This window comes from Haliotis cracherodii, unplaced genomic scaffold, assembly GCF_022045235.1.
Source record: "Haliotis cracherodii isolate W230 unplaced genomic scaffold, xgHalCrac1.p SCAF_14, whole genome shotgun sequence".
Lineage (NCBI taxonomy): Eukaryota > Metazoa > Mollusca > Gastropoda > Lepetellida > Haliotidae > Haliotis > Haliotis cracherodii.
In genome coordinates, this window is record NW_027266269.1 from 5,533,690 (window position 1) to 5,560,030 (window position 26,341).

At 40.7% G+C, this 26,341-nt stretch overlaps 1 protein-coding gene across 1 annotated transcript; it reads left to right on the forward strand.

Moving 5' to 3' along the window:
• The first annotated feature begins 24,887 nt into the window (after positions 1–24,887).
• On the forward strand, positions 24,888–26,111 carry LOC139461382 (uncharacterized). Its single transcript, XM_071242987.1, has one exon. The coding sequence runs from the start codon at positions 24,888–24,890 to the stop codon at positions 26,109–26,111; it is 1,224 nt and encodes a 407-aa protein (XP_071099088.1).
• The last annotated feature ends 230 nt before the right edge of the window (positions 26,112–26,341 follow it).

Here is a 26,341-nt window from a genome sequence, read left to right on the forward strand (position 1 = left end):
TTGCCTAATTTCATATCACAGTTTTTAACTGATAGAAGTTTCCAGGTACGTGTAGGATCCACCTTGTCTGATGTTTATGATCAAGATCAGGGTGTCCCACAGGGTAGCATTTTATCCGTAACTTTGTTTAGTATAAAAATAAATAGTTTATCTAAGGTTTTAAATGACTCTGTTGATGGGTCATTGTTTGTTGATGATTTTAATGTATCCTGTCGAGGAAAAAACATGCACACGATAGAGAGACAGTTGCAGCTTTGTCTTAATAAAATCAATGATTGGTCTGAACGTAATGGCTTTAAATTTTCTAAATCAAAAACAAATTGCATTCATTTCTGTCGGAAATATAAACCACATAATGATCCAGTCTTACATCCAGCAGGCACTCCAATTAAAGTTGTAAAGGAAGCGAAATTCTTAGGGATAATTTTTGATCACCATCTTACTTTTCTACCACACATTAAATATCTAAAAGCAAAATGCCTAAAGGCGTTAGATCTATTAAAAGTTATCTCCAATTCCAAGTGGGGAGGGGACCAGTCAACCCTTCTTCACTTATATCGTTCACTCATCCGTTCTAAGCTGGATTATGGCTCCATCATCTATGGTGGAGCCTGCAAAAGCAATCTAAAACTATTAGATGCTATTCATCATCAAGGTCTAAGACTCTGCCTTGGATCTTTCCGTACTTCTCCAATTAACAGCTTGTATATTGAGGCCGATGAGCCATCACTTAAAAACCGCCGCATTAAACTATCTTTACAGTATATTACAAAGTTATATTCTAATGAGTCCAACCCTGCCTACAACTGCGTTTTTCATCCCCTTTATGAGGAACTGTACCATAAGAAATCATCTCTTATTCCCCCTCTGGGAATAAGAATTAAACCTTTCCTTTCTGCTGCTGATATTGATCTCAAAACTATATCCCCTTTCCGACTCCTGTCTTCTCCTCCTTGGCAATTGGTGCAGCCACATGTGGACCTGTCACTGTCCAAACTAAAGAAAGCAGACACAAATCAACTTCAGTACCAACAAGAATATAATCAATTACGAGCTTCTTACAATACTTACAAATCAATCTTTACAGATGGATCCAAGGATGGTGGCGCTGTCGCCAGCGCCACCATCGTTGGAACCAAAACTATATCAACCAGATTGCCAGGTAATTCTTCAATATTTACAGCAGAATCAAAAGCTATTTTAACAGCTCTTGAATATATTCAACGATCTAAACATATGCAATTCATTATTTTTTCAGACTCTCTGTCCTGTCTTCAGGCTATCAAACATAATTCGTGTAAGCATCCTGTTTTACTTGACATCATTGAATTACATAATGAACTTGCTACTGGCCAATACGACATTGTCTTCTGTTGGTTGCCCAGCCATGTTGGAATAGTTGGCAACTCAATGGCCGATGCTGCTGCAAAAGCAGCACTCAACAAATCTGTGACACCACTTCTGATCCCGTACACCGATTATAAACCCATGATTAGATCTTACATCCGGAATCTAATGCAGAAGAAGTGGGACACCCAAGTAGGTATCAATAAATTACCTGCAATCAAACCAAATATCGGTTACACCTACTTGGGTTGTCAGTCCAGATTTGAAGAGGTCATTATGCGACGATGTCGTATTGGCCACAGCAGATATACTCATGAATATTTACTAAAAGGTGAGGATCCTCCGTTTTGTATCCCTTGTGATGAAAGAATCACGGTCAAGCATGTCCTGATTGATTGCATTGATTTTTCCATCACAAGGGATAAATATTTCAATTCGTCATCTCTTAAGGATCTTTTTAGCAGTATCGATTCTCGTTTAATCATTGGTTTTTTAAAAGAAATAGAGTTGTGTGCAAAATTTTGATTGTGTTTTGTGAAATATAAATATTTTATGATCGGTAGAATAAATTAGCAACTGAGAATGTTAGTGGCTGTATCCTCGAGGGGGGTTAAAGTACTGTAAAATTATTGTCCTCCTGAGAGGGTACATAAGTTCCACTTCTTTCAAGGTAAATTTAGAACTACCGTGTTTTTAATCGTAGAATATGTGTCATTTTAAGATGTTAGGCTAACTCTGCCAATAATCGCCACCACTTGAAGGGATGCTGTAAATCCTGCTGGGTCCCATGCAGGTAGCTAAGGTACCGTAAGTCCCCATGGTCCCCAGTATGGTGATCTCCCTTCAGGGGTTGGCGATCTATAGCCCTTTTTTATCATGTTATTATTAAGTATAAGTGTTATTCTTTTTTATGATCCCATACTAACTTTAACATCTTTTTCTGTGATAAGTCTAGTACTTTTTACTGTCCTTCGTTGGCAGGTTTTTATATAAGTATAATTGCATTTATAAACATAAAACCTTGATAGTCACGATATGGCTGCAATATTGCCGATGTGACTTTAAATATTAACTCACTCACTCACTCACCCCATGACAAGAAATTGAAGACATACAGAACTCAGAGGTCGAAAGTACCAGATTGGCCCACGAGTCACCGCCTTCTGGCGTAAGACTCTAGGCAAATTATTCAATCCAAAATTGAGAATACACACAAGTTATGGACGGCCAAGGCCAAAATATACATTAAAAGACAACACAGATGTGCATATACAATATTACGCACAGGGCCTGGCATGACCAGCCGATTGATAAGACCGGGCCTATCTTACCACCCGTCTAGGCGAAGTAAGGGTCGAAGTAGTGTGTTGGGCAAAGGAACACAGTGCCAGGAACCAGTGCCCTCAACTACCAGACTCCCGTCCTCCGCCGACACAGGGACGCAACCCACGGCAAACAGGTTGCCCATTTTAGTCGCCTCATACGACCAGCAATGGGAGGCTGTGGAAATATTCTGCCCCGGTTCCACACGGGGGAAGAGCGATTAGCGTTACCCAGCACTCACCACGAGGAGGTTGCTCTTCACGAGTGCCTTTTGTAGCAGTGGTATCGCCACTATTACATGGAAAGAATTTCGATCAGGTAAAAGCGTAGTATGGAAGTTTTTATAATACAATTTTAAGGTAGCCTTGCTTACCACGTAAGGTAGTCTTAGCGTAGGTGGTAACCTCCGTTTCAGGGTATACAAGGCCTTACGTAGGGCATGTTCAGGGATCAATGTCCTCAATGTCCTAGAAATCTGTACATCTTAACACTTGATTAAACATATCTTGTAAAGTCGCGCCCAGGGAGTCAATTGCATTGTTTAACAAATGAAACATTGCGTGAATTTGACCTACTGTTTCCGTATAGGATATCACCGGCCTCATTCCCAGACTAATTTTGTCGTATAGTTCATAAATTTTGGTAGACATAGTAACAGTGAGATTTCCCAGCCTATTTATACTTGCTCGGTTTACTTGAATGTCTGTATTCGTGACGTTTAATATAGTCAGGCTACGTTCTAATACATGAATAACCTTTTCCTGGCTATTTCTTAAAGAATTTATGCTCTGCCTAACTCTATCCATCTCGTCCTGACTCGCTGTACCGAATAGTTGGGACAGGAATCCGCCTACTTTCAGTAGCGCTCTCTTCTGTCTTTTTCGTTTGCCCTGCGTTCGTGTAACAGTTTGTAGTTTTCCATACAAAACTCTAAACTTGTTATATTTGTCCAATATCTGTTGGCTCTCTTTTTGTAGCAAAGCCCGAATGCTGTGATGTATGTATTGAGTCACGTCCTCGTATTTACTCGTTGGTATTTCTAATGCATTCACCGTATTCCAAAAAATATGAATATTGTCGTTAATCTTATTCAATTGTCGGTCATAGGGTCTAAGATCCACTGTGAAAGATATTAGCCAGGTACTATAAGAAGCGTACACATCGTTCAAGTGTACAAATTTTACTCCCGCTAAGGGCTTTCCCTGGTTGCACAGACTGCATTAATACAATTATCCCTATAAAGCTTAACACTGAGAGATACCCTAGAACCATCTGTAACATACAATTTTAACAATTTTGTATTCATTCATAACGATGTATATATATATGCAAGCACATCTGTAATACATTTCATATATACTGATACATATATAGTTCCCACTTAATCCCGCCATACTATACTTGTATGCAGAGACATAACTAGTAGTTTTACTTATCTTGGCGTGACAGTACATTCCTGACTTCGCCCTGAACCGTGATTACTTGCGTTCAAGTAAATCAGGTACCTACCCCGACAATTCAACTTACTGAATTAAGTCGAGAGTTTGCCATCTGGGACCTTTACCATAGGCCTATCAGTCTCATCACTTTACTGGTTAGTCCAGAGTTCTCCGTTTCTGAAACGTCCTCCGAATCGTCGAACTCTATTTCGGTTTCACTGTCTGAATAATTCTGCTCCATTCTGGCCCTTTTTTCCTGTTTGCTTACCTGAGGGGATAAGACCACCCTCCTTTTCAGACCTTCCCTACATGACATTGGACTATCCAGTTCTATAGTCTCCTCAGTAGGGGAAACGGCTGACCAATGCACGAGTGGTAACTCGTCTTCTGTGTCGTACCAACTGTCACTGTCTAGACTAAGTCCGTCATTATTCATGGCCCTTGTTTCCTCAGCGTCAGCCTCGTTCGGGTCAAGAGGTCCTTGACCTCGTACAAGTGCATCGTTCGCACCTGCCGGTTGGTCGTAATCTGCCTCGGGGTCAGTATCCATACTCTCTTCCCCCGAGCTGTAACCTTGCGGTTCTGTACCCCCCTTTGTATGGTCCCCGCTACCTCCGGTGTTAGGTACATTTAACCTTGCGCTCCTAATGGGTTGTGTTCGTAGTTTCACCGGTAATTCCTTCCTAGCCTTCCCTACCTTAACCTTATTCAGTATCGGTTGGTATTGTTCCCTTTCCTCATCCCAAGTATTTTCGGGATGTGCCTCCCTTATATTTTCTGCGTGTACTAATTTTGTCTTCCCTGTCATCTGGTGTCTTATTCTAAAATTCACTGGTGAAATCTGTTCGACTATCCTGTAGTACGGTTTCCACTTTGAGGTTAGTTTTGCTGACACTCCCAACAAGGTGGTTGGGTCATAGTAGTATACTGCATCACCAACTTAAACTCGCATTTCTTAGCCCTTTTTGCAAACTGGATTTTGTTCTTAGCTCTACTTTCTCCCATATTCTGCTTTACTTCTGAAAAGGCTGTATTCAGTCGTTGCAACATAGTGGGAACATAATCCTCCCCCATGTATTTAAGCTTGGGTTCTAACAGTGTGTCCATTGGTAATAACCGGTCTCTCCCATACATCAAGAAGTATGGTGTAAACTTTGAGGCACTCGTGAAGAGCAACCTCCTCGTGGTGAGTGCTGGGTAACGCTAATCGCTCTTCCCCCGTGTGGAACCGGGGTAGAATATTTCCACAGCACCCCATTGCTGGTCGTAAGAGGCGATCAAAGTGGGCAACCTGTTTGCCGTGGGTTGCGCCCCTGTGTCGGCGGAGGACGGAATTCTGGTGGTTGAGGGCATTGGAGCCAGGAACCGGTGTTCCTTTTGCCCAACACACCACTTCGACCCTTACTTCGCCTAGACGGGTGGTAGAATTGGCCCGATTCTATCAATCGGCTGGTCACGCCATGCCCTGTGCATGGATATGTGTCAATTTAGAAACATGATGTCAAATAATTTATGATGATCAAATATGTTCATAACTATGCCAATGTAATTATTGCCTAGAGTCCTATGCCAGAAGGCGGTGGCTCATGGGCCAATCTGGTGATGTCAACCTCCGAATTCTTTATGTCTCCAATGTTCTTGTCACGGGCCGAACCAGCTGGGCATTTCTTTTGGTAGATAAATGTAGCTTTTCGTGTTGTATTTACTGGAGTATACCACCTCTGTAACCCTGGTGTTGTAGACTGGCTTCCTCTTCGGCATCGTCCTTTTTGACACTCGATGGCGGGTGGGGAACAGGGGTGCCGAATAAATTCCTGTCATTATGGCGCAACAAAACCCTGGCTCAAATCGTGAAAAAAGAGAAGACTCGAAAATGACAGTTTAACTGAAAATGTGTTTCAAAACAATGATTCTTGGGCTCGCTTCTTGGTAATCGAGGCTGCTGATCATCAACCGTTAAAACTAAACCCTTTTGCTATTTCAAAAGCTGTTTCCGGAATTTGTGGTGTAGTAAAAAATGTAACCCGTCTTCGGTCTGGCTCCTTACTTGTGGAGTGTGCACGGAGACAGCAATCTCTGAACCTTTTATCAATTACTCAGTTTGCCAATATTGATGTTGCTGTGTCCGTGCACAGAACACTGAACTCGTGTCGGGGAATTGTTCGGGACAGAGCTCGATGCCTGTCTGATATGTCAGAACAAGAAATTGTGTCTGAACTGGAGGATCAAGGTGTTACGTTTGTCCAACGTTTCACCAGAATCAACGATGGAGTTGTCACCAATACGCATACTTACCTGTTCACTTTTGCGCGTTCTTCCTTACCGCAATCAATCAAAGCTGGTTATGTTAATATCGGAGTGGATATGTATATCCCAAATCCACTCCGATGTTTTAAATGTCAAACTTTTGGCCATGGTTCTAAATCATGTGCTAAACCTGTCAAATGTCATCGTTGTGCTGGCAGCCATGAGGGTAACGACTGTGAGGAGGACATTGTTTGTGCTAACTGTGGTGGCCAACATTTGTCTTCTTCTAAGTCGTGTCCTGTTTGGCAGCTTGAATCAAAAATCAATAAAATGAAATATGAAAATAACATTTCTTTTGCAGATGCAAGAAAACTGTTCACTAAACAATCCACTACTCCATCACATCTTACTTACTCTGCCGCAGTTACACGTTCTGCAACTATATCTACTGCCACTGCATCAATCACATGCCAAACGGATCTGTCATGGGTCCATTCTGATCAGCCCCTTAATACCGCTGGAATCAGTCCACCAACTTCTGATAATCAGACCAGTTCCGCAACCCAGACTTCTACTCAGTCTGACACTCAGACTGATACTCTGACTGTTAGTCAGCCTGACACAGTTGTCCAAGAAAAGAACAAAAGCACTGAACCACTTGACAGCTCACTTGACAAAAAGAAAAAAAAGAAATTAAATAGAAAACAATCATCTCCGGCAGCCTCGCCCCCAGAACTATCTCTTCACAACTCCTTTGAGCCTCTTGACATGGAGGTAACTCTGTCTGTACAGGACAGTAGGAGTAATTCGTCCTCACGTTCGCGTGTGAGATCTCCAATTGAGCCTCCATGACACAATTGTCCAATATGATACAATGGAATTGCAGAGGACTTAGAAACAATTTTAATGACATTCAATTGTTGATACAGGATTTTAAACCGTCTGCTTTATGTCTTCAGGAGACGTACCTTAAAAGTACAGATCAATTTGATATCAGACAGTATAACTGTCATCATTCATATTCCCCCCCAGGTGACAAAGCAACTGGGGGGTCGTCTATCTTGGTTAGACAGGGCGTGATTCACAGCCCTGTTGCTCTCAATTCAAATCTTCAAGCTGTTGCTGTTCGTTTAACTTTGAACGTTGTCTTTACGCTATGTTCCTTGTATATTCCTCCATCTACTTTGCTTCAACTATCTGATCTTCAAAATCTGTATGATCAGCTTCCCAAGCCATGTATCATCGTGGGTGATCTGAATGGGCACAATCCCCTGTGGGGAAGTGTTACCACAAACAATAAGGGGAAAATACTTGAGGAATTCATTTCTGATAATAATTTGTGTATCTGTAATGATGATTCGAACACCTATCTACATCCTGCCACTGGAACATACTCAGCACTTGATCTGTCTCTCACAGATTCAGAACTATTTAATGAGTTTGAATGGTTGGTCCATGATGACCTCTGCGGAAGCGATCACTTTCCCACCATTCTAAAAGCTGTACATCCAAATCCTGAAACCTCCACATCCAGGTGGAATTTTACAAAGGCCAATTGGTCATTGTATGAAACATTGTGTACTGCAAAATTAATCCCTCATCATTTTCAAAATGTTGAAGATCCCATTCAATTGTTTTCAGATCAGCTCAATGAAATAGCTGATCAAACAATTCCTAAGTCCTCTGCAAATCCTCATATTCGCAAACCGTGGTTTACCTACGAATGTAAACAGGCACGAAAGTGTAGGAAGAAAGCGGAAAAGTACTTCCGCCGACATCCCACAGTTCATAATTTAGATCAAGTAAAAATTACAAATGCAAAAGCCAGGCGGGCTTATAAACAAAATAAGCGTCGTTCTTGGAGGAACTACGTCTCCAAAATAAATTCCCGTACTACTATATCCAAAGTATGGAACATGATACAAAAAATTAAAGGCAAAGGATCAACGTCTACTGTTCACCATCTTAAGGAAGGTGATCAGTTATTAACTGGTAAATCAGCCATTGCAAATAAACTTGGTGAAACATTGGCAAAACATTCGTCATCGTCTAATTATGCCCCTGAATTCATAAAATATCAGAAACAACAGGAAAAGAAAAATGTTAATTTTCACTCTGATAACGGGGAAGACTATAATGAAGTGTTTTCCTTCCATGAGCTACATACAGCCCTAGGGCAAGCTCACGATACAGCGGCTGGTGCTGATAATATTCACTATCAGCTCCTGAAACATTTGCCTATATCATGTCTAGAAACACTATTGGCTATCTTTGACCAAATTTGGACGTCGGGGAATTTTCCTCCTTCGTGGCATATTGCCATTGTAGTCCCTATACCAAAGCCTGGTCGGGATCATACAGATCCTGCAAATTACCGTCCTATATCTTTAACCAGTTGTGTCTGTAAAACCATGGAGCGAATTGTAAATAATAGATTAGTCTGGTTCTTAGAAACCAATAATCTACTAACAAATATTCAGTGTGGTTTCCGCAAAAATCGTAGTACTATTGATCATTTAGTACGATTGGAATCGTTTGTAAAAAATGCTATTGTCCACAAACAACATGCAGTGTCAGTATTTTTCGATCTTGAGAAAGCTTACGACACTACTTGGAAGCATGGCATTTTAAAAGATTTACACGAGTTTGGTCTGAGAGGCCGCTTACCACATTTTATATCACAGTTTTTAGACGGCAGGCAATTTCAAGTCCGAGTGGGTTCAACCCTGTCTGACCATTATAATCAGGAGCAGGGTGTCCCACAAGGAAGTATTTTGTCAGTTACTCTATTTAGTATTAAAATCAATAGTCTTTCCAAGGTTTTAAGTGATGCAGTGGATGGATCACTTTTCGTAGATGATTTTAATATATCTTGTCGTGGTACAAATATGCACACTATTGAGCGACAGCTACAACTATGCCTCAATAAAATACAGAAATGGTGTCTAGAGAATGGGTTTAAGTTCTCCAAAGTCAAAACAAACTGTATCCATTTTTGCCGCAAATATAAGCCGCATAAAGACCCTGAACTATTTTTGGCTGGTTTTCCTATTAAAGTTGTTAAGGAAGCCAAGTTCTTGGGTATTATATTTGATAATCATCTAACATTTTTACCACATATCAAATATCTGAAGACTAAATGTCTGAAGGCAATTGACTTGTTGAAAGTTGTTTCTCATTCAAAATGGGGAGGGGATCGGACAACACTCCTTCATTTATATCGTTCTCTCATCCGTTCCAAACTCGATTATGGCTCTATCATTTATGGTGGGGCCTGTAAAAGCAACTTAAAATTATTAGATTCAGTACATCATCAAGGCCTGAGACTTTGTCTTGGAGCCTTTCGAACTTCACCAGTCGATAGCCTATATGTAGAGGCAGATGAGCCATCTCTAAAACAACGTCGAATCAAACTTTCGTTACAATATGTGACTAAATTGTACTCAAACCCTTCGAATCCAGCATATGAGTGTGTGTTTAATCCCATGTATGCCAAATTATTTCACTCCAAACCAACACTTGTTCCTCCTCTGGGGGGCACTCGTGAAGAGCAACCTCCTCGTGGTGAGTGCTGGGTAACGCTAATAGCTCTTCCCCCGTGTGGAACCGGGGCAGAATATTTCCACAGCCCCCCATTGCTGGTCGTATGAGGCGACTAAAATGGGCAACCTGTTTGCCGTGGGTTGCGCCCCTGTGTCGGCGGAGGACGGGATTCTGGTGGTTGAGGGCATTGGAACCAGGAACCAGGAACCGGTGTTCCTTTCGCCCAACACACCACTTTGACCCTTACTTCGCCTAGACGGGTGGTAGAATGGGCCCGATTCTATCAATCGGCTGGTCACGCCATGCCCTGTGTATGAAACATATACATTTTGAAATATTTTGATTTCTTGATGTGTTGGGTATGCACATTCTGAAAGGAATTTCTATTATATACATCTGCCTAGAGTCCCATGCCAGAAGGCGGTGGCTCATGGGCCAATCTGGTACTACCGACCTCTGAGTTCTGTATGTTTCCAATTTCTTGTCGTGGGCCGGACCAGCCTGGCATTTTATTTGGTTAACATATTCAGCTATTCATGTTGTTCTTACTGGAGTATACCACCTCTGTATCCCTGATGTTTGCATGTTGGAGATCCGGTGCAATACAACATCGCTCGTTGTGGCACTCCATGGTGGGTGGGGAGCAGGGGTGCTGAAAACTATTACTATCATCATGGCACTACAACTTTCTGGTTCGATTCGAAACGAAAAAAAAAGACGTCTTGAACGTGACAGTTCAATTGAAAATGTACCAACAACATCACAAAATATAGATTCCTGGTCTCGATTCCTGGTGATTGAGTCTTCCGATCATGAACCAATCAAACTAAATCCATTTGCGGTTTCCAAAGCTGTATCTGGTATTTGTGGGGAAGTCAAAAACGTTACTCGTCTTCGGACTGGCTCCCTCCTTGTGGAGTGCGACCGGAGGCAACAATCTTTAAATCTGTTGTCTGTGACTAACTTTGCCAATGTTGATGTTGTTGTGTCCGCTCACAGGACATTAAACTCATGTAGGGGCATTGTTCGAGACAGAGCTCGTTGCCTGTCCGACATGTCTGAGCAGGAGATTCAAGCTGAGCTAGAGGACCAAAGAGTAACATCTGTCAAACGATTCACAAAAAAAATAGATGGTATTATCCACCACACCAACACTTATCTCTTGACATTTGCTTGCACGTCTGTTCCGCAGTCCATTAAGGCTGGGTATTTTAATATCGGAGTGGAGGTGTATATCCCCTCTCCACTCCGATGTTACACATGTCAAAAGTTTGGACACGGTTCCAAATCTTGTAGATACACTCACCGTTGTCCTCGCTGTAGTGAGGATCATCAGGACACTGATTGCAGATTAGATCCAAAATGTGCCAATTGCAATGGTGACCATCTGTCTTCCTCAAAATCCTGCCCTGAGTGGCAGATGCAAACAAAAATCCTCAAACTCAAATATGAATCAAATATTTCTTTCCTCGAAGCTAAAAAGAAAATTCTCAGCCAGACTCCAACAAAGACATCTCCTACTCTGACGTATTCAGCTGCTATAACCAACAAACCAAAAACAGTTTCTATATCATGCCAAACTGACTTGACTTGGACTAAATCTGAAAAACCAGTACAAACAGTTACTATGCAGCCTGATTCTGACATCCACTCACTCACTTTGGCAACATCTTCCTCTCAGACTGTGAATCAGTCACAACCTGAGGTTGCTAAAGCCGTTGATGATGTTGACGTACATGTCGAAATGTCAAAAAAACAACGTAAACGCCTAGCTCGGAAACAATCATCAAAGAGCCCCTCTCGTTTAGAGGTACCTGTGACGGTTGAAATTCATAACTCCTTTGACCCTCTGGAGATGGAGGTGACTCCATCTTCAGAACACAGACACGGGTGTCCATCTTCCTCACGTGCACGTGAAAGATCCCCCATAGAACCTCCATGAGCCAATTTCCTAATTTAGTTCAGTGGAATTGCAGAGGACTTAGGAATAATTATAATGAAGTACAGTTATTAGCACAAGATTACAAACCATCAGCATTTAGTTTGCAAGAGACCTATCTCAAGCATACTGATAAATTTGAAATGCGTCAGTACAACTCTTATCATTCTTTTTCCCCACCAGGCGATAAGGCCACTGGCGGTGCTTCAATTTTGGTGAGACAGGGCATTATCCACAGCCCTGTACCTCTTAACTGCAATCTTCAAGCTATTGCTGTCCGTCTTACCTTACACGTAACCTTCACACTCTGTTCATTATACATTTCTCCATCTTCGAATCTTCAGCTGTCCGATCTTCAGGATTTATTTGACCAGCTTCCTAAGCCCTGTATCATCATGGGTGACCTTAATGGTCATAACCCTCTATGGGGCAGTTCAAATACTAACACTAAAGGGAAAATCCTTGAAGATCTTATTTCTAATAATAATCTATGCATATTCAACGACGGCTCGAACACATATTTACATCCTGCAACTGGTATGTATTCTGCATTAGATCTGTCAATCACAGATTCTAACATATATAATGAATTTGAATGGTCGGTCCATGATGACCTCTGTGGCAGTGATCATTTTCCGACGGTAATTACAGCTGTAAATCCCACAGATGCTCCACCTTCAACACGATGGAATTTTTCAAAAGCCAATTGGCCATTATTTCAGACTATGTGTACTGACAACTTGAAACCAAACCTTTTCATGGATGTCACTGATCCAATTCAATCATTCTCTGACATACTGAAGAACATAGCTGATGAATCTATTCCTAAGTCCTCTATGAACTCACATATTCGGAAACCATGGTTTAATGACGAATGCAAACAAGCTAGGAAGCGTAGGAAGAAGGCAGAGAAATACTTTCGACGCCATCCTACTGTACATAATTTAAACACTGTGAAAATTAATTCTGCCAAGGCTCGACGAACATTTAAACACAATAAACGTCAGTCTTGGAAGAACTATGTTTCTAAAATAAATTCACGCACGCCTATGTCAAAGGTATGGAACATGATCCAAAGAATCAAAGGCAAGGGTTCTAAATCTTGCATTCGTCATCTTAAAGATGACAATAATTTATTGACGGACAAATCAGATATTGCCAATAAATTGGGCGAAACTTTAGCTAAACATTCTTCTTCGTCAAATTATAATCCAAAGTTTCAGAAATATCAACAACAACAAGAGAAGAAAAACGTTAATTTTAATTCTGACAACGGCGAAGATTATAATGAAGTTTTTTCACTAAATGAACTACACACTGCTTTAGCGCAAGCTCATGATACTGCGACTGGTGCTGATGATATTCATTATCAGCTCTTAAAACACTTGCCTGATTCTTGTCTTACAACGCTACTGAATATTTTTGATCATATTTGGACAACTGGACATTTTCCTCCTTCATGGAGAAATGCGATAGTTGTACCCATACCAAAACCTGGCAGGGATCATACCGATCCGTCAAATTATCGACCTATTTCATTAACTAGCTGTGTTTGTAAAACCATGGAGCGCATGGTAAATAATCGATTAGTTTGGTTTTTAGAAACCAATAATCTGATTAGTAACATCCAATGTGGTTTCCGTAAAAACCGAAGTACAATTGACCATTTGGTTCGTTTAGAATCATTTGTTAAAAATGCTTTTGTAAATAAACAGCATGCTGTATCTATCTTTTTCGATCTTGAAAAAGCTTATGATACCACTTGGAAGCATGGTATTTTAAAAGATTTACATGACTTTGGTTTAAGGGGCCGCTTGCCTCAATTTGTATCACAGTTTTTAACTGACAGACAATTTCAAGTTCGTGTTGGATCAACCCTGTCTGATCATTATAATCAGGATCAGGGGGTTCCACAGGGCAGTATTTTGTCTGTCACTTTGTTTAGCATCAAAATAAATAGTTTATCTAAAGTATTAACTGACTCAATAGATGGGTCATTGTTTGTGGATGATTTTAATATTTCATGTCGTGGTCAAAATATGCATACCATTGAAAGACAGTTACAGTTGTGTCTTAATAAAATTAATAAATGGTGTCTTGAGAATGGATTTAAGTTTTCACAGACCAAAACAAATTGTATTCATTTCTGTCGGAAATATAAACTCCATAAAGATCCAGAACTCACTTTAGATGGCACTCCAATTAAGGTTGTTAAAGAAGCCAAATTTTTGGGATTAATTTTTGACCACCATTTGACGTTTTTGCCACATATTAAATATTTAAAGACTAAATGCCTGAAGGCCCTAGATCTGTTAAAAGTCGTCTCGCATTCTAAGTGGGGAGGGGATCAGACAACCCTCCTTCACCTTTATAGATCATTGATTCGTTCTAAATTAGATTATGGCTCCATTGTATATGCTGGAGCTTGCAAGAGCAATTTAAAAAAGCTAGATTCAATCCACCACCAAGGACTCAGACTGTGTCTTGGTGCTTTTAGAACTTCTCCTGTTGACAGCCTCTATGTCGAGGCTGATGAACTCCCTTTGAAACAACGCCGTGTTAAATTGTCTCTTCAATATATCACTAAATTACACTCTAATCCTTCTAATCCTGCTTATGACTCCGTTTTTCAACCCCTATATGAAGAGCTGTTTCAGAAAAAAACAAAGCTGATTCCACCACTTGGAATTCGGATGAAATCACATATTATTGCTGCAAATATAGATCTTGATATTATCTCACCATATCGTCTCTTGTCTACTCCTCCCTGGCAGTTGGTGAGGCCAGAAGTAGATGTTTCTCTAACCCGTTTTATTAAATCTGACACCAATCAACTTATCTATCAACAGGAATATGTACAACTAAGAAATAAATATGACACCCACCGTTCAATCTTTACTGATGGATCCAAGGATGGTGGCAAGGTGGCATGTGCCACTGTCGTTGGATCAAAACATATCTCATCTAGAATACCAGACACTAGCTCTATTTTCACTGCTGAGGCCAATGCTCTTCTTACAGCCTTAAAATACATTCAACGACAGTCTGCATATAAACAATTTATCATCTTTTCTGATTCTTTGTCTTGCCTTCAGGCACTGAAAAAAGTCTCCTCTAATCATCCAATTATTTTAAACATTTTAGAACTTTATAATGATCTTTCAACTGGCCAATACGACATCGTCTTTTGTTGGTTGCCCAGTCATGTGGGCATAAAAGGCAACACAATGGCTGATGCTGCAGCTAAAGCAGCACTCAACAAATCTGTGACACCACTTCTTCTTCCCTACAGTGACTATAAACCTGTTATCCGTTCTTACATCAGAAATCTAATGCAGAAGAAGTGGGACACCCAAGTGGGTATAAATAAATTACATGCAATAAAACCAAATATCTGTTATACCTACTTGGGTTGTCAGTCCAGGTTTGAAGAGGTCATTATGCGACGATGTCGTATTGGCCATTCAAGATATACACATGAGTATCTATTGAAAGGTGAGGATCCTCCGTTTTGCATCCCTTGTGATGAAAGAATCACGGTCAAGCATGTCCTGCTTGACTGTATTGATTTTGCCATCACAAGGGATAACTATTTCAAATCTTCATCTCTTAAGGATCTTTTTAATAGTATCAGTTGTCATTTAATTGTTGGATTTTTAAAAGAAATAGAACTTATTGATAAATTTTGATTGTGTACATAGTTGATTTTTATAATATTGGTAGTGTTTAATGAGTAACATAGATGGTTCGTGGCTGTATCCTCAAAGGGGGTTGAAGTAGTGTAAAATTATTGTCCCCCTGAGAGGATATGTAAGACCACGTCCTGAAAGTACGTTTATTCATACCACTGTTTTTAAACGTAGTATATTTGTTTTGTTTTAATTATGGCTTAATTGCGTACCATCGCCAGCTGCTGAAGGGATGGTGTAAATCCTGCTGGGGAGCCGTGCAGGTAGCAGAAGTATTGTAAGTCCCCACGGGCCCCAGTTAGGTGGCCTAACTTTGGTTGCTGGCGATCTCTAGCCCGTTTTTTATACTGTATTGTTGAATAATAGGTTATTCTTTTAATTGTTCTAAACTAGTTTTACTTATAAACTGTGATATGCTAGTTGTTCTACTGTCCTTCGATGACAGCTTTAATATATAATATAAATGCCAAACTTGTTCAACCTAGTTCACATCGCTATATGGCTGAAATATTGCCGATGCGATGTAAAATTTAACTCACTCACTCACTCTCATCTAGAATACCAGACACTAGCTCTATTTTCACTGCTGAGGCCAATGCTCTTCTTACAGCCTTAAAATACATTCAACGACAGTCTGCATATAAACAATTTATCATCTTTTCTGATTCTTTGTCTTGCCTTCAGGCACTGAAAAAAGTCTCCTCTAATCATCCAATTATTTTAAACATTTTAGAACTTTATAATGATCTTTCAACTGGCCAATACGACATCGTCTTTTGTTGGTTGCCCAGTCATGTGGGCATAAAAGGCAACACAATGGCTGATGCTGCAGCTAAAGCAGCACTCAACAAATCTGTGACACCACTTCTTCTTCCCTACAGTGACTATAAACCTGTTATCCGTTCTTACATCAGAAATCTAATGCAGAAGAAGTGGGACACCCAAGTGGGTATAAATAAATTACATGCAATAAAACCAAATATCGGTTATACCTACTTGGGTTGTCAGTCCAGGTTTGAAGAGGTCATTATGCGACGATGTCGTATTGGCCATTCAAGATATACACATGAGTATCTATTGAAAGGTGAGGATCCTCCGTTTTGCATCCCTTGTGATGAAAGAATCACGGTCAAGCATGTCCTGCTTGACTGTATTGATTTTGCCATCACAAGGGATAACTATTTCAAATCTTCATCTCTTAAGGATCTTTTTAATAGTATCAGTTGTCATTTAATTGTTGGATTTTTAAAAGAAATAGAACTTATTGATAAATTTTGATTGTGTACATAGTTGATTTTTATAATATTGGTAGTGTTTAATGAGTAACATAGATGGTTCGTGGCTGTATCCTCAAAGGGGGTTGAAGTAGTGTAAAATTATTGTCCCCCTGAGAGGATATGTAAGACCACGTCCTGAAAGTACGTTTATTCATACCACTGTTTTTAAACGTAGTATATTTGTTTTGTTTTAATTATGGCTTAATTGCGTACCATCGCCAGCTGCTGAAGGGATGGTGTAAATCCTGCTGGGGAGCCGTGCAGGTAGCAGAAGTATTGTAAGTCCCCACGGGCCCCAGTTAGGTGGCCTAACTTTGGTTGCTGGCGATCTCTAGCCCGTTTTTTATACTGTATTGTTGAATAATAGGTTATTCTTTTAATTGTTCTAAACTAGTTTTACTTATAAACTGTGATATGCTAGTTGTTCTACTGTCCTTCGATGACAGCTTTAATATATAATATAAATGCCTAACTTGTTCAACCTAGTTCACATCGCTATATGGCTGAAATATTGCCGATGCGATGTAAAATTTAACTCACTCACTCACTCCTCCTCTGGGGTTCAGAATTCAGCCACATATTACAGCAGCTAATATTGATCTTTCTATTATCTCACCTTCCCGGCTACTGTCTACACCTCCTTGCCAACTAGTTAAACCAGAGGTAGACCTCACTCTAACTACCCTAAAGAAATCTGACACCAACCCATTGGTATATCAACAAGAATATGCCCAATTAAGGTCCAAATATGATTCTCATCGCTCTATTTTTACCGATGGTTCAAAGGATGGTGGCAAAGTTTCAAGTGCCACTGTCATTGGATCTAAAAGAGTGTCTTCGAGAATTCCTGGTACTAGCTCTATTTTTACAGCTGAGGCCAATGCTATTCTTATAGCATTGGAATACATTCAAAACCAATCATCTCAACAGTTCATCATCTTTTCTGATTCCTTGTCATGCCTTCAGGCCATACATAATTGTTCTTCAGATCATCCGCTGATTCTTAATATTTTAGAATTGAATAATACCCTCGCCACTGCCCAATACGACATCGTATTTTGCTGGCTGCCCAGTCATGTTGGAATTGCTGGTAACACTATGGCTGATACTGCTGCAAAGGCAGCACTCAACAAATCAGTAACACCACTTCTTTTACCTTACAGTGATTACAAGCCAATAATTAGATCCTACATCAAAGATCTAATGCAAAAGAAGTGGAACACCCAAGTAGGTATAAACAAACTTTATGCTATAAAACCAACAATAGGGTATACCTACTTGGGTTGCCATTCGAGACATGACGAAGTTGTTTTGCAACGATGTCGTATTGGACACAGTCGATGTACACACGAGTATCTTTTAAAAGGTGAGGATCCTCCATTTTGTGTCCCTTGTGATGAGAGAATCACAGTCAAGCATGTTTTGCTTGACTGTGTTGATTTTTCTCTCATAAGGGACAATTATTATCATTCAACGTCTTTAAAGGATCTTTTTTATAATACCAGTGCTCATTTAATACTCGGATTTTTAAAAGAAATACTATTATTTGATAAATTTTGAATTGTTTTAGAATAGTTGGATATTCTTGTCAACTGAAATGTATGAAGGGGGTGCCACTCAGGGGGTTAAAGTAGTGTAAAATTATTGTCCCCCTGACTGTGGCACATAATTCCATCTATATTGAAGTAATTAATATCAACTAGTGTTTTAATTCCTTGATTGTGTTTTGATTTTTAATATTGGTTAATATTTCATACAACCACACGTGACCAAAGTGATGACATAAATCCTGCTGGGAATCATGCAGGAAGCAAAAGTACTGTAAGTCCCCATGATCCCCAGTTAGGTGGTTTAGCTTTGGTTACCAGTGGTCTATAGCCTGGTTTTACTTTCTAATAACTAATACACTGAAGACTTCTTTGTTTTAATATTGCTCAGGTAAGTTTTATGTCTACACTGTGATAATTACCTTACTGTTTTACTGTCCTTTGTCGACAGGTATTTTTATAATAATAAACTTGTTCTCATCGCGATATGGCTGCAATATTGCCGATGCGATGTAAAATCATAACTCACTCACTCACTGTAAACTTTGAGCTCTCATTCACAGATGTACGATATGCCGTAAATATTGGGGCGATGTATCTATCCCAATCGGTCTGCCTTCTATTTACATACTTACTCATGGTGTCTTTTAGAAACCTATGAAACCTTTCGGTTTTCCCGTTTGATGCTGCATGGTAAGCTGAAGTTCTTATGTGATGTATATTTAATTGACCCGTAAGATGGCTAATTACTTCATTACAAAATTCAGTTCCCCTGTCCGAAATAATTCTTTTAGGGCAAGCATGTCTTGGTATTATTTCTTCCAACAATACTCTGGCTACCGTCTCTGCTTTCTTATCCGGAACAGGTATAACTTCTGGCCACCCACTAAAATGATCTATAATAGTAAGCATATACCAGTTCCCATTGTCACTCAGCGGAAAATCTCCAGGTGTCAATGCCAATAATCTGGTTGGGATATTCCGGTTGTGGCATGTCTTGCATAAAAACCTTCTGCCTACGTAGCTTTTTAGCGTTGCACTTATCACATTTGCCCACGTAATTAACTACATTCTTGTACATGGTTGACCAGAAATACCTACTTCGTATCTTGTCATATGTCTTGTCTATGCCCGTGTGACCACTGTACACATTGTTATGCATACCGTTCAAGATAGTTTGAGACATTTCACTAGGTATTGCCAACTGTAACGTAGGACTCTTGTCGTTCTTTATTGGTCGGCCTATATGGTATAGGACTCCTTCCAATAAAACATAGTCCTCTGTAGTCTTATCCAACACCCACCTCCTTATCTTATTCCTCAATTCCCTCAAACTTGGGTCATTTTTCTGCAACTGCTTAGGATAAGAGATTCCTAACTTACCATCTATCTCAGATCTACCTTCTTCCCCGTCGCTAGAATCCTTCGTTCCTACTAAATCAAGTCTGTCATAGTCGGGTTTGTCCGTATCCATCACATATATTTGTTTATCTACTGCATCAGCAGTGTTTTATCTCACAATTCATCTCGTCTAGAATAATGTCCAATCTCTGTATACGAGGGTTTTTCATTTCTGACGTAAACAATGACCTCAACGGTTTGTGATCCGTAAAAATAGTAAACTTTGCCCCCACCAAGAAATGTCTTAGTTTAATCACAATAGATTATTGCGTATCCTTCTCTCTCTATGCATGGCCATTTTTGCTGTCCCGGGCTAAGCTGATGTGATATGTACTGTATCACTTTTTCACCTTCTTCGAATTCCTGCGTTAATATTCCCCCTACAGCATGTAATGATGCATCGGTGTACAGTTTGTATGGTCTGGTGGGGTCCTCGTAGGCTAATATGGGAGCTACTGTTAGTTTATGTTTTAACTCCTCAAACGCTGTATCCGCTTGTTCTGTCCAATCAAATTTAGCGTGTTTCGTTGTCATGGCCGTCAGTGGTTGAGCTAACTCCGAAAAGTTTGGTATAAATTTTCGGTAAAATGATAAACATCCTATGAATGACCTGATTTGTTTCACCGTCTGTGGCCGTTCCAACCTTTGAATCACTTCTACCTTACTTACTTACTTACTTACTTTGTAGATTTAACGTGCGCTTTCCGACTGATGCGTATTTCGCACACGGGCCCGGCCAGGCCATTTAATGTGTTTCCGAAAGGGGCGAAAGTGGTGTGTGCAACCCAAGAAGGGGCTTTAGGGGTTGCTTATATAGAATTTGGGAATTTTGAGATTTGGAATAGATGCCGATGGGGTAAGGGAGGAGAACTAAGGGAGCTGGGTATGGTGGATTTTTGTGTGTTTATGTAATTTTGATTTGGTGGATTATAATGTTTTTAGATGCGTTTTATTAGTTCCGTTTTGATTAAGAATACGCCTAAGGCCTTGAAGTTTTCTAGTTTATTTTGTGGGTTTAGTATTGCTTCTAGAGTGAGAGCCTGGTTTAGATTGAGGGTGGTTTGTAATGCGGTTCGATGTGTTAGGTAGTGTGTGCAGTAGATGAGTGCGTGTTCTGGGGTTTCTAGTTGTTTGCAGTGTGGGCAGTTACCTGTAGTATGTTTTTTTATTTTTTTTAGGTGGTTATTTAGGTTGGTGTGTCCTGTTTGGAGTGTAGTGATTACTCTGTCGATTTTTTTTGATGGATGGTGAATTTTTGGTTTGGTTAGTGGTTTGCTGAGTACTTTTTTGATTTGGCTATTTGAGTTTAGATATAGGTTATGCCATTTTTTGGTGATTTTTTGCTTATTTACACTTTTAATTTCTGATTTTGAGATGGGTAAGTTTAAGCTTATTTCTGGGATTTTGAGGGATAGTTTAGCTGCCTTATCGGCGTTTTCATTACCGTATATTCCTACGTGGGCGGGTATCCACAAGAAAGTTATTTGTTTGCCTGCGTTAGTTAGGTCGTTGGAGCTTTTAAGTATTAGATTTATTAATTTAGGTCGGTTTTTGGTATTTTTGTTTTTGAGGGCTTGCAGTCCACTTAGGGAGTCGGTAAGTATTAGGATTTTATTGTGGTTTTTGGATTCTTGACTATGGAGGGCTGAGGCCATGCCCATTAGTTCTGCCGTGAATATTGATTGGTTGTTTGGGAGTCGGAAGGATTGTGTAGTTTTAGTTGGTTGTGTGGTATGGACTCCGAAACCTGTGTGTTTGGAGGTCGGATCTGAAGATCCGTCCGTGTAAATGTGACACCAATTTGGCCAATTTTCGTGTATGTATGCTAGTGTGGTGGTTTTAGCTATGTTTGGGTCGGTTTGTTTATTTATTTGGCTAGCTAGTGTTGTGTCTATTTTGGGTATTTTAAGTTTAGGGGTGAAGATATTTGATTGTTTGCAGTTTTGTTTAAGATTTTTAATTTGGTGTTCATTTAGGTAGTTTGTTATTCTTTGAGATATTGGGGTAAGTAAGGGGTGTTTACGAGCTAGAGCTTGGTTTTTGGGGCTGATATTTTGGTTTATTAGGTTTTGGATGAGAGGGTTTGATTGGGATGCGGCCCAGAAATTTAAGCTTAGCTGTTCCCTGCGTAGACTTAGTGGCATTTCTCCTGTTAAGGCCTGGAGTGAAGTGTAGGAGGTGCCATGTTGGGTGCGTGTAATTAGTTTGAGAGCCTGATATTGTATTGAGTCAAGTTTTTTAGATAGAGAGTTGTTTAGGGTGTTGTATATGGCGCAGCCGTAGTCTAGTTTTGATCTAATTAGTGATATGTAGAGTGAGAGGAGGGTATCTTTGGAGGCTCCCCAGTTTGAGCCAGTGAGGCATCTTAGGGTGTTTAGGTCTTTACTGCATTTAGTTGTTTGGTTTTGGATGTGAGCATCCCAGGTGAGATGTTTATCGAAGATAAGTCCTAAGAATTTGGTTTGTTTTTGAAATTTGATTGTTTGGTTGTTTAGCTGTACTTCTACCTTTCCGGGATCTGGCTTTATACCATCCGTGGAAATGTGATGCCCCAGATATTTAATTTCTTTCTAAAGTAACTCACATTTTGAGGTTTTCAATTTCAACCCTGCTTCTTTCAGTCTAGCAAACACGTCTTCTAGGTGTTTAAGATGTTCCTCAAACGTCCTTGAATATATCAAAATGTCGTTAATGAAGACTTTCACATATTTGTTCAAGGCTCCAGCCATGATTTTGTCCATCAAATTTTGAAATATAGACGGTGCTGTAGATATGCCGAAAGGTAATCTGTTAAACTCATATAGTCCATACCTGGTTGTGAACGCGGTCTTACCCTTGGATTCTTCTTCTAGTACTATTTGGAAATAACCACTTTTTAAATCTAGCACAGTGTAATATACTTTGCCTCGCCCAAATCTGATATTACATCTTCCATGTGCGGAAGAGTGTAGCTGTTTTGCCTTAACTGACGGTTCAACATTCTCATGTCTATACATACTCTCAGTGGTTTGTGCGGCTGTTGTACTAGCACTACTGGAGAAGCATATTCGCTCGTAGACGGCCTGATAATACCTGCATCTAACAGATCGTTAATTTTCTGTTCTAGTTCTGGTCTTTGGTTGATAGGTACCCGGTAGGGTTTTTGCCTAAAGGGGGGCTGATCCCCTGTGTCCAATTTTGCCTGTCGTAGATGTCCCACTCAAGTGATTTACTTCTGCCGTTCTTACACTAGTAGTCACCCCTCTCCGTATTTGTTCTTCTAATGTCCTTACACTGCCTTCTGATATCCCTTCGGCTATTGTCGTCACTTGACCTTTCTTAACCCTATAAGCTCTTCGCATCTCATTTATCACTTCTATTTGTATTACCCCTTCTCTAGAGTAATTTACCGAACTTGCCATAAGTCCTGGTTGGTTCATGAAGAGAGTTGAGTTATCTAAGGGGGATACCAACAAACAATTGGGACCGGTTCTTGTCCCTATGTTACAGAGTATTAGGGTCACTGACTTAGGTGCTATGTGGGTGGTTCTGGTAGCTTTAACTAAGTACTCTTGATTTCTGGGAGCGTGCTTCTCGGCGGGTTCCAGCAGTACTATTTCTCCTTGTATTGCTAGAGTCTTTCTATTAAAATCTATCATGGCTTCAAAGCCTGTCAGAAAATCATTTCCCAGAATCGTCTTTTTTCTTAAACCTTAAATAACTTGTACATTCAAGTTAAATTTTGACATACCCAAGACTATTTCAATCTTAGCTTTGGCTACCACGTTTAAATTTTTCCCCGAAACTCCTATCATCGGTACCAATGAAATGGGGTCAGTTTGGTAAGCTGATATTCTCATCTTGTGTATCGAATCAAACACTTCTTTGTCGATTATACTAAGATCTGCCCCAGTATCTACTAAAGCGTCTAGCACTCGTGGAGAGCAATCTCCTCGTGGTGAGTGCTGGGTAGCGCTAATAGCTCTTCCCCCGTGTGGAACCGGGGTAGAATATTTCCACAGCCTCCCATTGCTGGTCGTATGAGGCGACTAAAATGGGCAACCTGTTTGCCGTGGGTTGCGTCCCTGTGTCGGCGGAGGACGGGAGTCTGGTGGTTGAGGGCACTGGTTCCAGGAATAGCGTTCCTTTGCCTAATACACCACTTCGACACTATCAATCGGCTGGTCATGCCGAGCCCTGTGCATTAATGATTGTATTTGCACACATTAATTTGAGAATTCTATTTTACTTGAGGTTTGGCCCTGATTATTATAACTGATGACTCAATTCCATTTCACATGTTTGTATTTCAAATATCTGTATTTAAAGTATGAATTTTGCCTAGAGTCCTATGCCCAGAAGGCGGTGGCTCATGGGCCAATCTGGTGGATAAATTGATTTTTCGATTTTTCTGCTTGAGTATATCATCCGAGTATCCTTGGTGCTGCAAGTCGGAGGCCCGCTTGTTCATAGCATTGTCGGCACTCGTGAAGAGCAACCTCCTCGTGGTGAGTGCTGGGTAGCGCTAATAGCTCTTCCCCCGTGTGGAACCGGGGCAGAATATTTCCACAGCCTCCCATTGCTGGTCGTATGAGGCGACTAAAATGGGCAACCTGTTTGCCGTGGGTTGCGTCCCTGTGTCGGCGGAGGACGGGAGTTGAGGGCACTGGTTCCTGGAACTGTGTTCCTTTGCCCAACACACTACTTCGACCCTTACTTCGCCTAGACGGGTGGTAAGATGGGCCCGGTCTTATCAATCGGCTGGTCATGCCAGGCCCTGTGCGTAATATTGTATATGCACTACTGTCTTGTATTATACTGTATATTTTGGTCTTGGCCATGCATACTTTGTATGTATTAACATTTTTGATGGAATTAATTGCCTAGAGTCTTACGCCAGAAGGCGGTGGCTCATGGGCCAATCTGGTGATGTTGACCTCTGTATTCTGTATGTCTCCAGTTTCTTGTCATGGACTGAACCTGCCTGGCACTACATCTGGTAGATAAATATAGCTGTACAAGTCATATTCGCTGGAGTATAACATCCCTGTATCCCTGGTGTTTGCATCCTGGATATCCGGTGCAATATATCACTGTCCTTGTTGACACTCGATGGCGGGTGGGGAACAGGGGTGCTGAATCATTTTCTTTTCAACATGGCTCTCCCACAATCTGGTTCATCTCGTAATGAAAACAAGAGACGTCTGGAGGAAATTGAAATTTCAACGGGGAATCTTTCTCCAAATATTGATTCATGGGCTAAATTCCTGGTGATTGAGGCTGCTGATAACTTACCCATAAAATTGAATCCTTTTGCTGTTTCTAAGGCTGTGTCCGGGATTTGCGGTGAGGTCAAGAACGTCACCCGTCTCCGTAGTTGTTCGCTTCTGGTGGAGTGTGCTCGGAGACAGCAATCTCTCAACCTTTTATCTATCTCTACATTTGCAAATATTGAGGTTGCTGTGTCTGTGCACAGAACATTAAATTCTTGTCGAGGCATTGTTCGTGACAGGGCTCGTTGTCTGTCCGACATGTCTGAAGACGAAATCGCTACGGAGTTGGCAGACCAGGCTGTTACTGCAGTTAAACGTTTAACTTTCAAGAAGGACGGTGTCATCACCAATACAAATACGTATCTCATGACGTTTGCCCGTACAACCCTTCCCCAGTCAATTAAAGCAGGTTACTTCCACATCGGAGTGGATGTGTATGTCCCCAATCCGCTCCGATGCTACAAGTTTCAACGTTTCGGTCATGGCTCCAAATCCTGTCGTAACTCTGTGGTATGTCATCGTTGCAGTGCCAACCATGAGAGCACTGACTGCGAAACTGATTTGAAGTGTGCTAACTGTAATGGCCCTCATGTTGCTTCATCTAAATCTTGCCCTGTGTGGCAGATGAAACTGAAATGTGAAAGGAACATACCGTACCTGGATGCTAAAAAACTATTGAAAGATCAGAGCACGACTCCATCTACTATTTCTTACTCCGCTGCAGTCTCACGCCCAGTAGCAACATCATCTATTTCGTGTCAGACTGACTTGACATGGGTCAAGTCAGAACAACCTGTTGCTACCATTCCAAATTCCACTATTTCCATACCTATTCCTGCCATCAGTCAATCAACTTCTGGATCTCAGACTGAAATTCAGTCTGAGACACAATCGCAACCGTCTGGGAAACAACCAGCAAATCTGGGGAAAAAAGAGAAAAAGAAATTGAGTAAAAAACAGCCACCTATTGTCCCTTCGCCTTCAGAAGTTACTTTACAGAACTCCTTTGGGCCTCTGGACATGGAGGTTACTCTGTCCTCTCAGGACAGGCGGAGGAATAGTTCCTCCTCACATTCACGCGAGCGGTCTCCAATTGAGCCACCATGACTCAGTTGTCAAATATCATACAGTGGAATTGCAGAGGACTTAGGCATAATTTTACTGAGATACAATTATTGATACAGGATCTTCAACCGTCAGCATTATGTCTTCAGGAAACATACCTGAAAACTACAGATCAGTTTACCTTAAGGCAGTACGATGATTATCATTCCTTTTCTCCTCCTGGAGATAAAGCAACGGGAGGCTCTACTATCTTAGTGCGGCAGGGCATCATA

Excerpts from the sequence above, each read along its gene's own strand:
- LOC139461382 (XM_071242987.1), top strand. The coding sequence starts at position 24,888 with ATGGCTCTCCCACAATCTGGTTCATCTCGTAATGAAAACAAGAGACGT.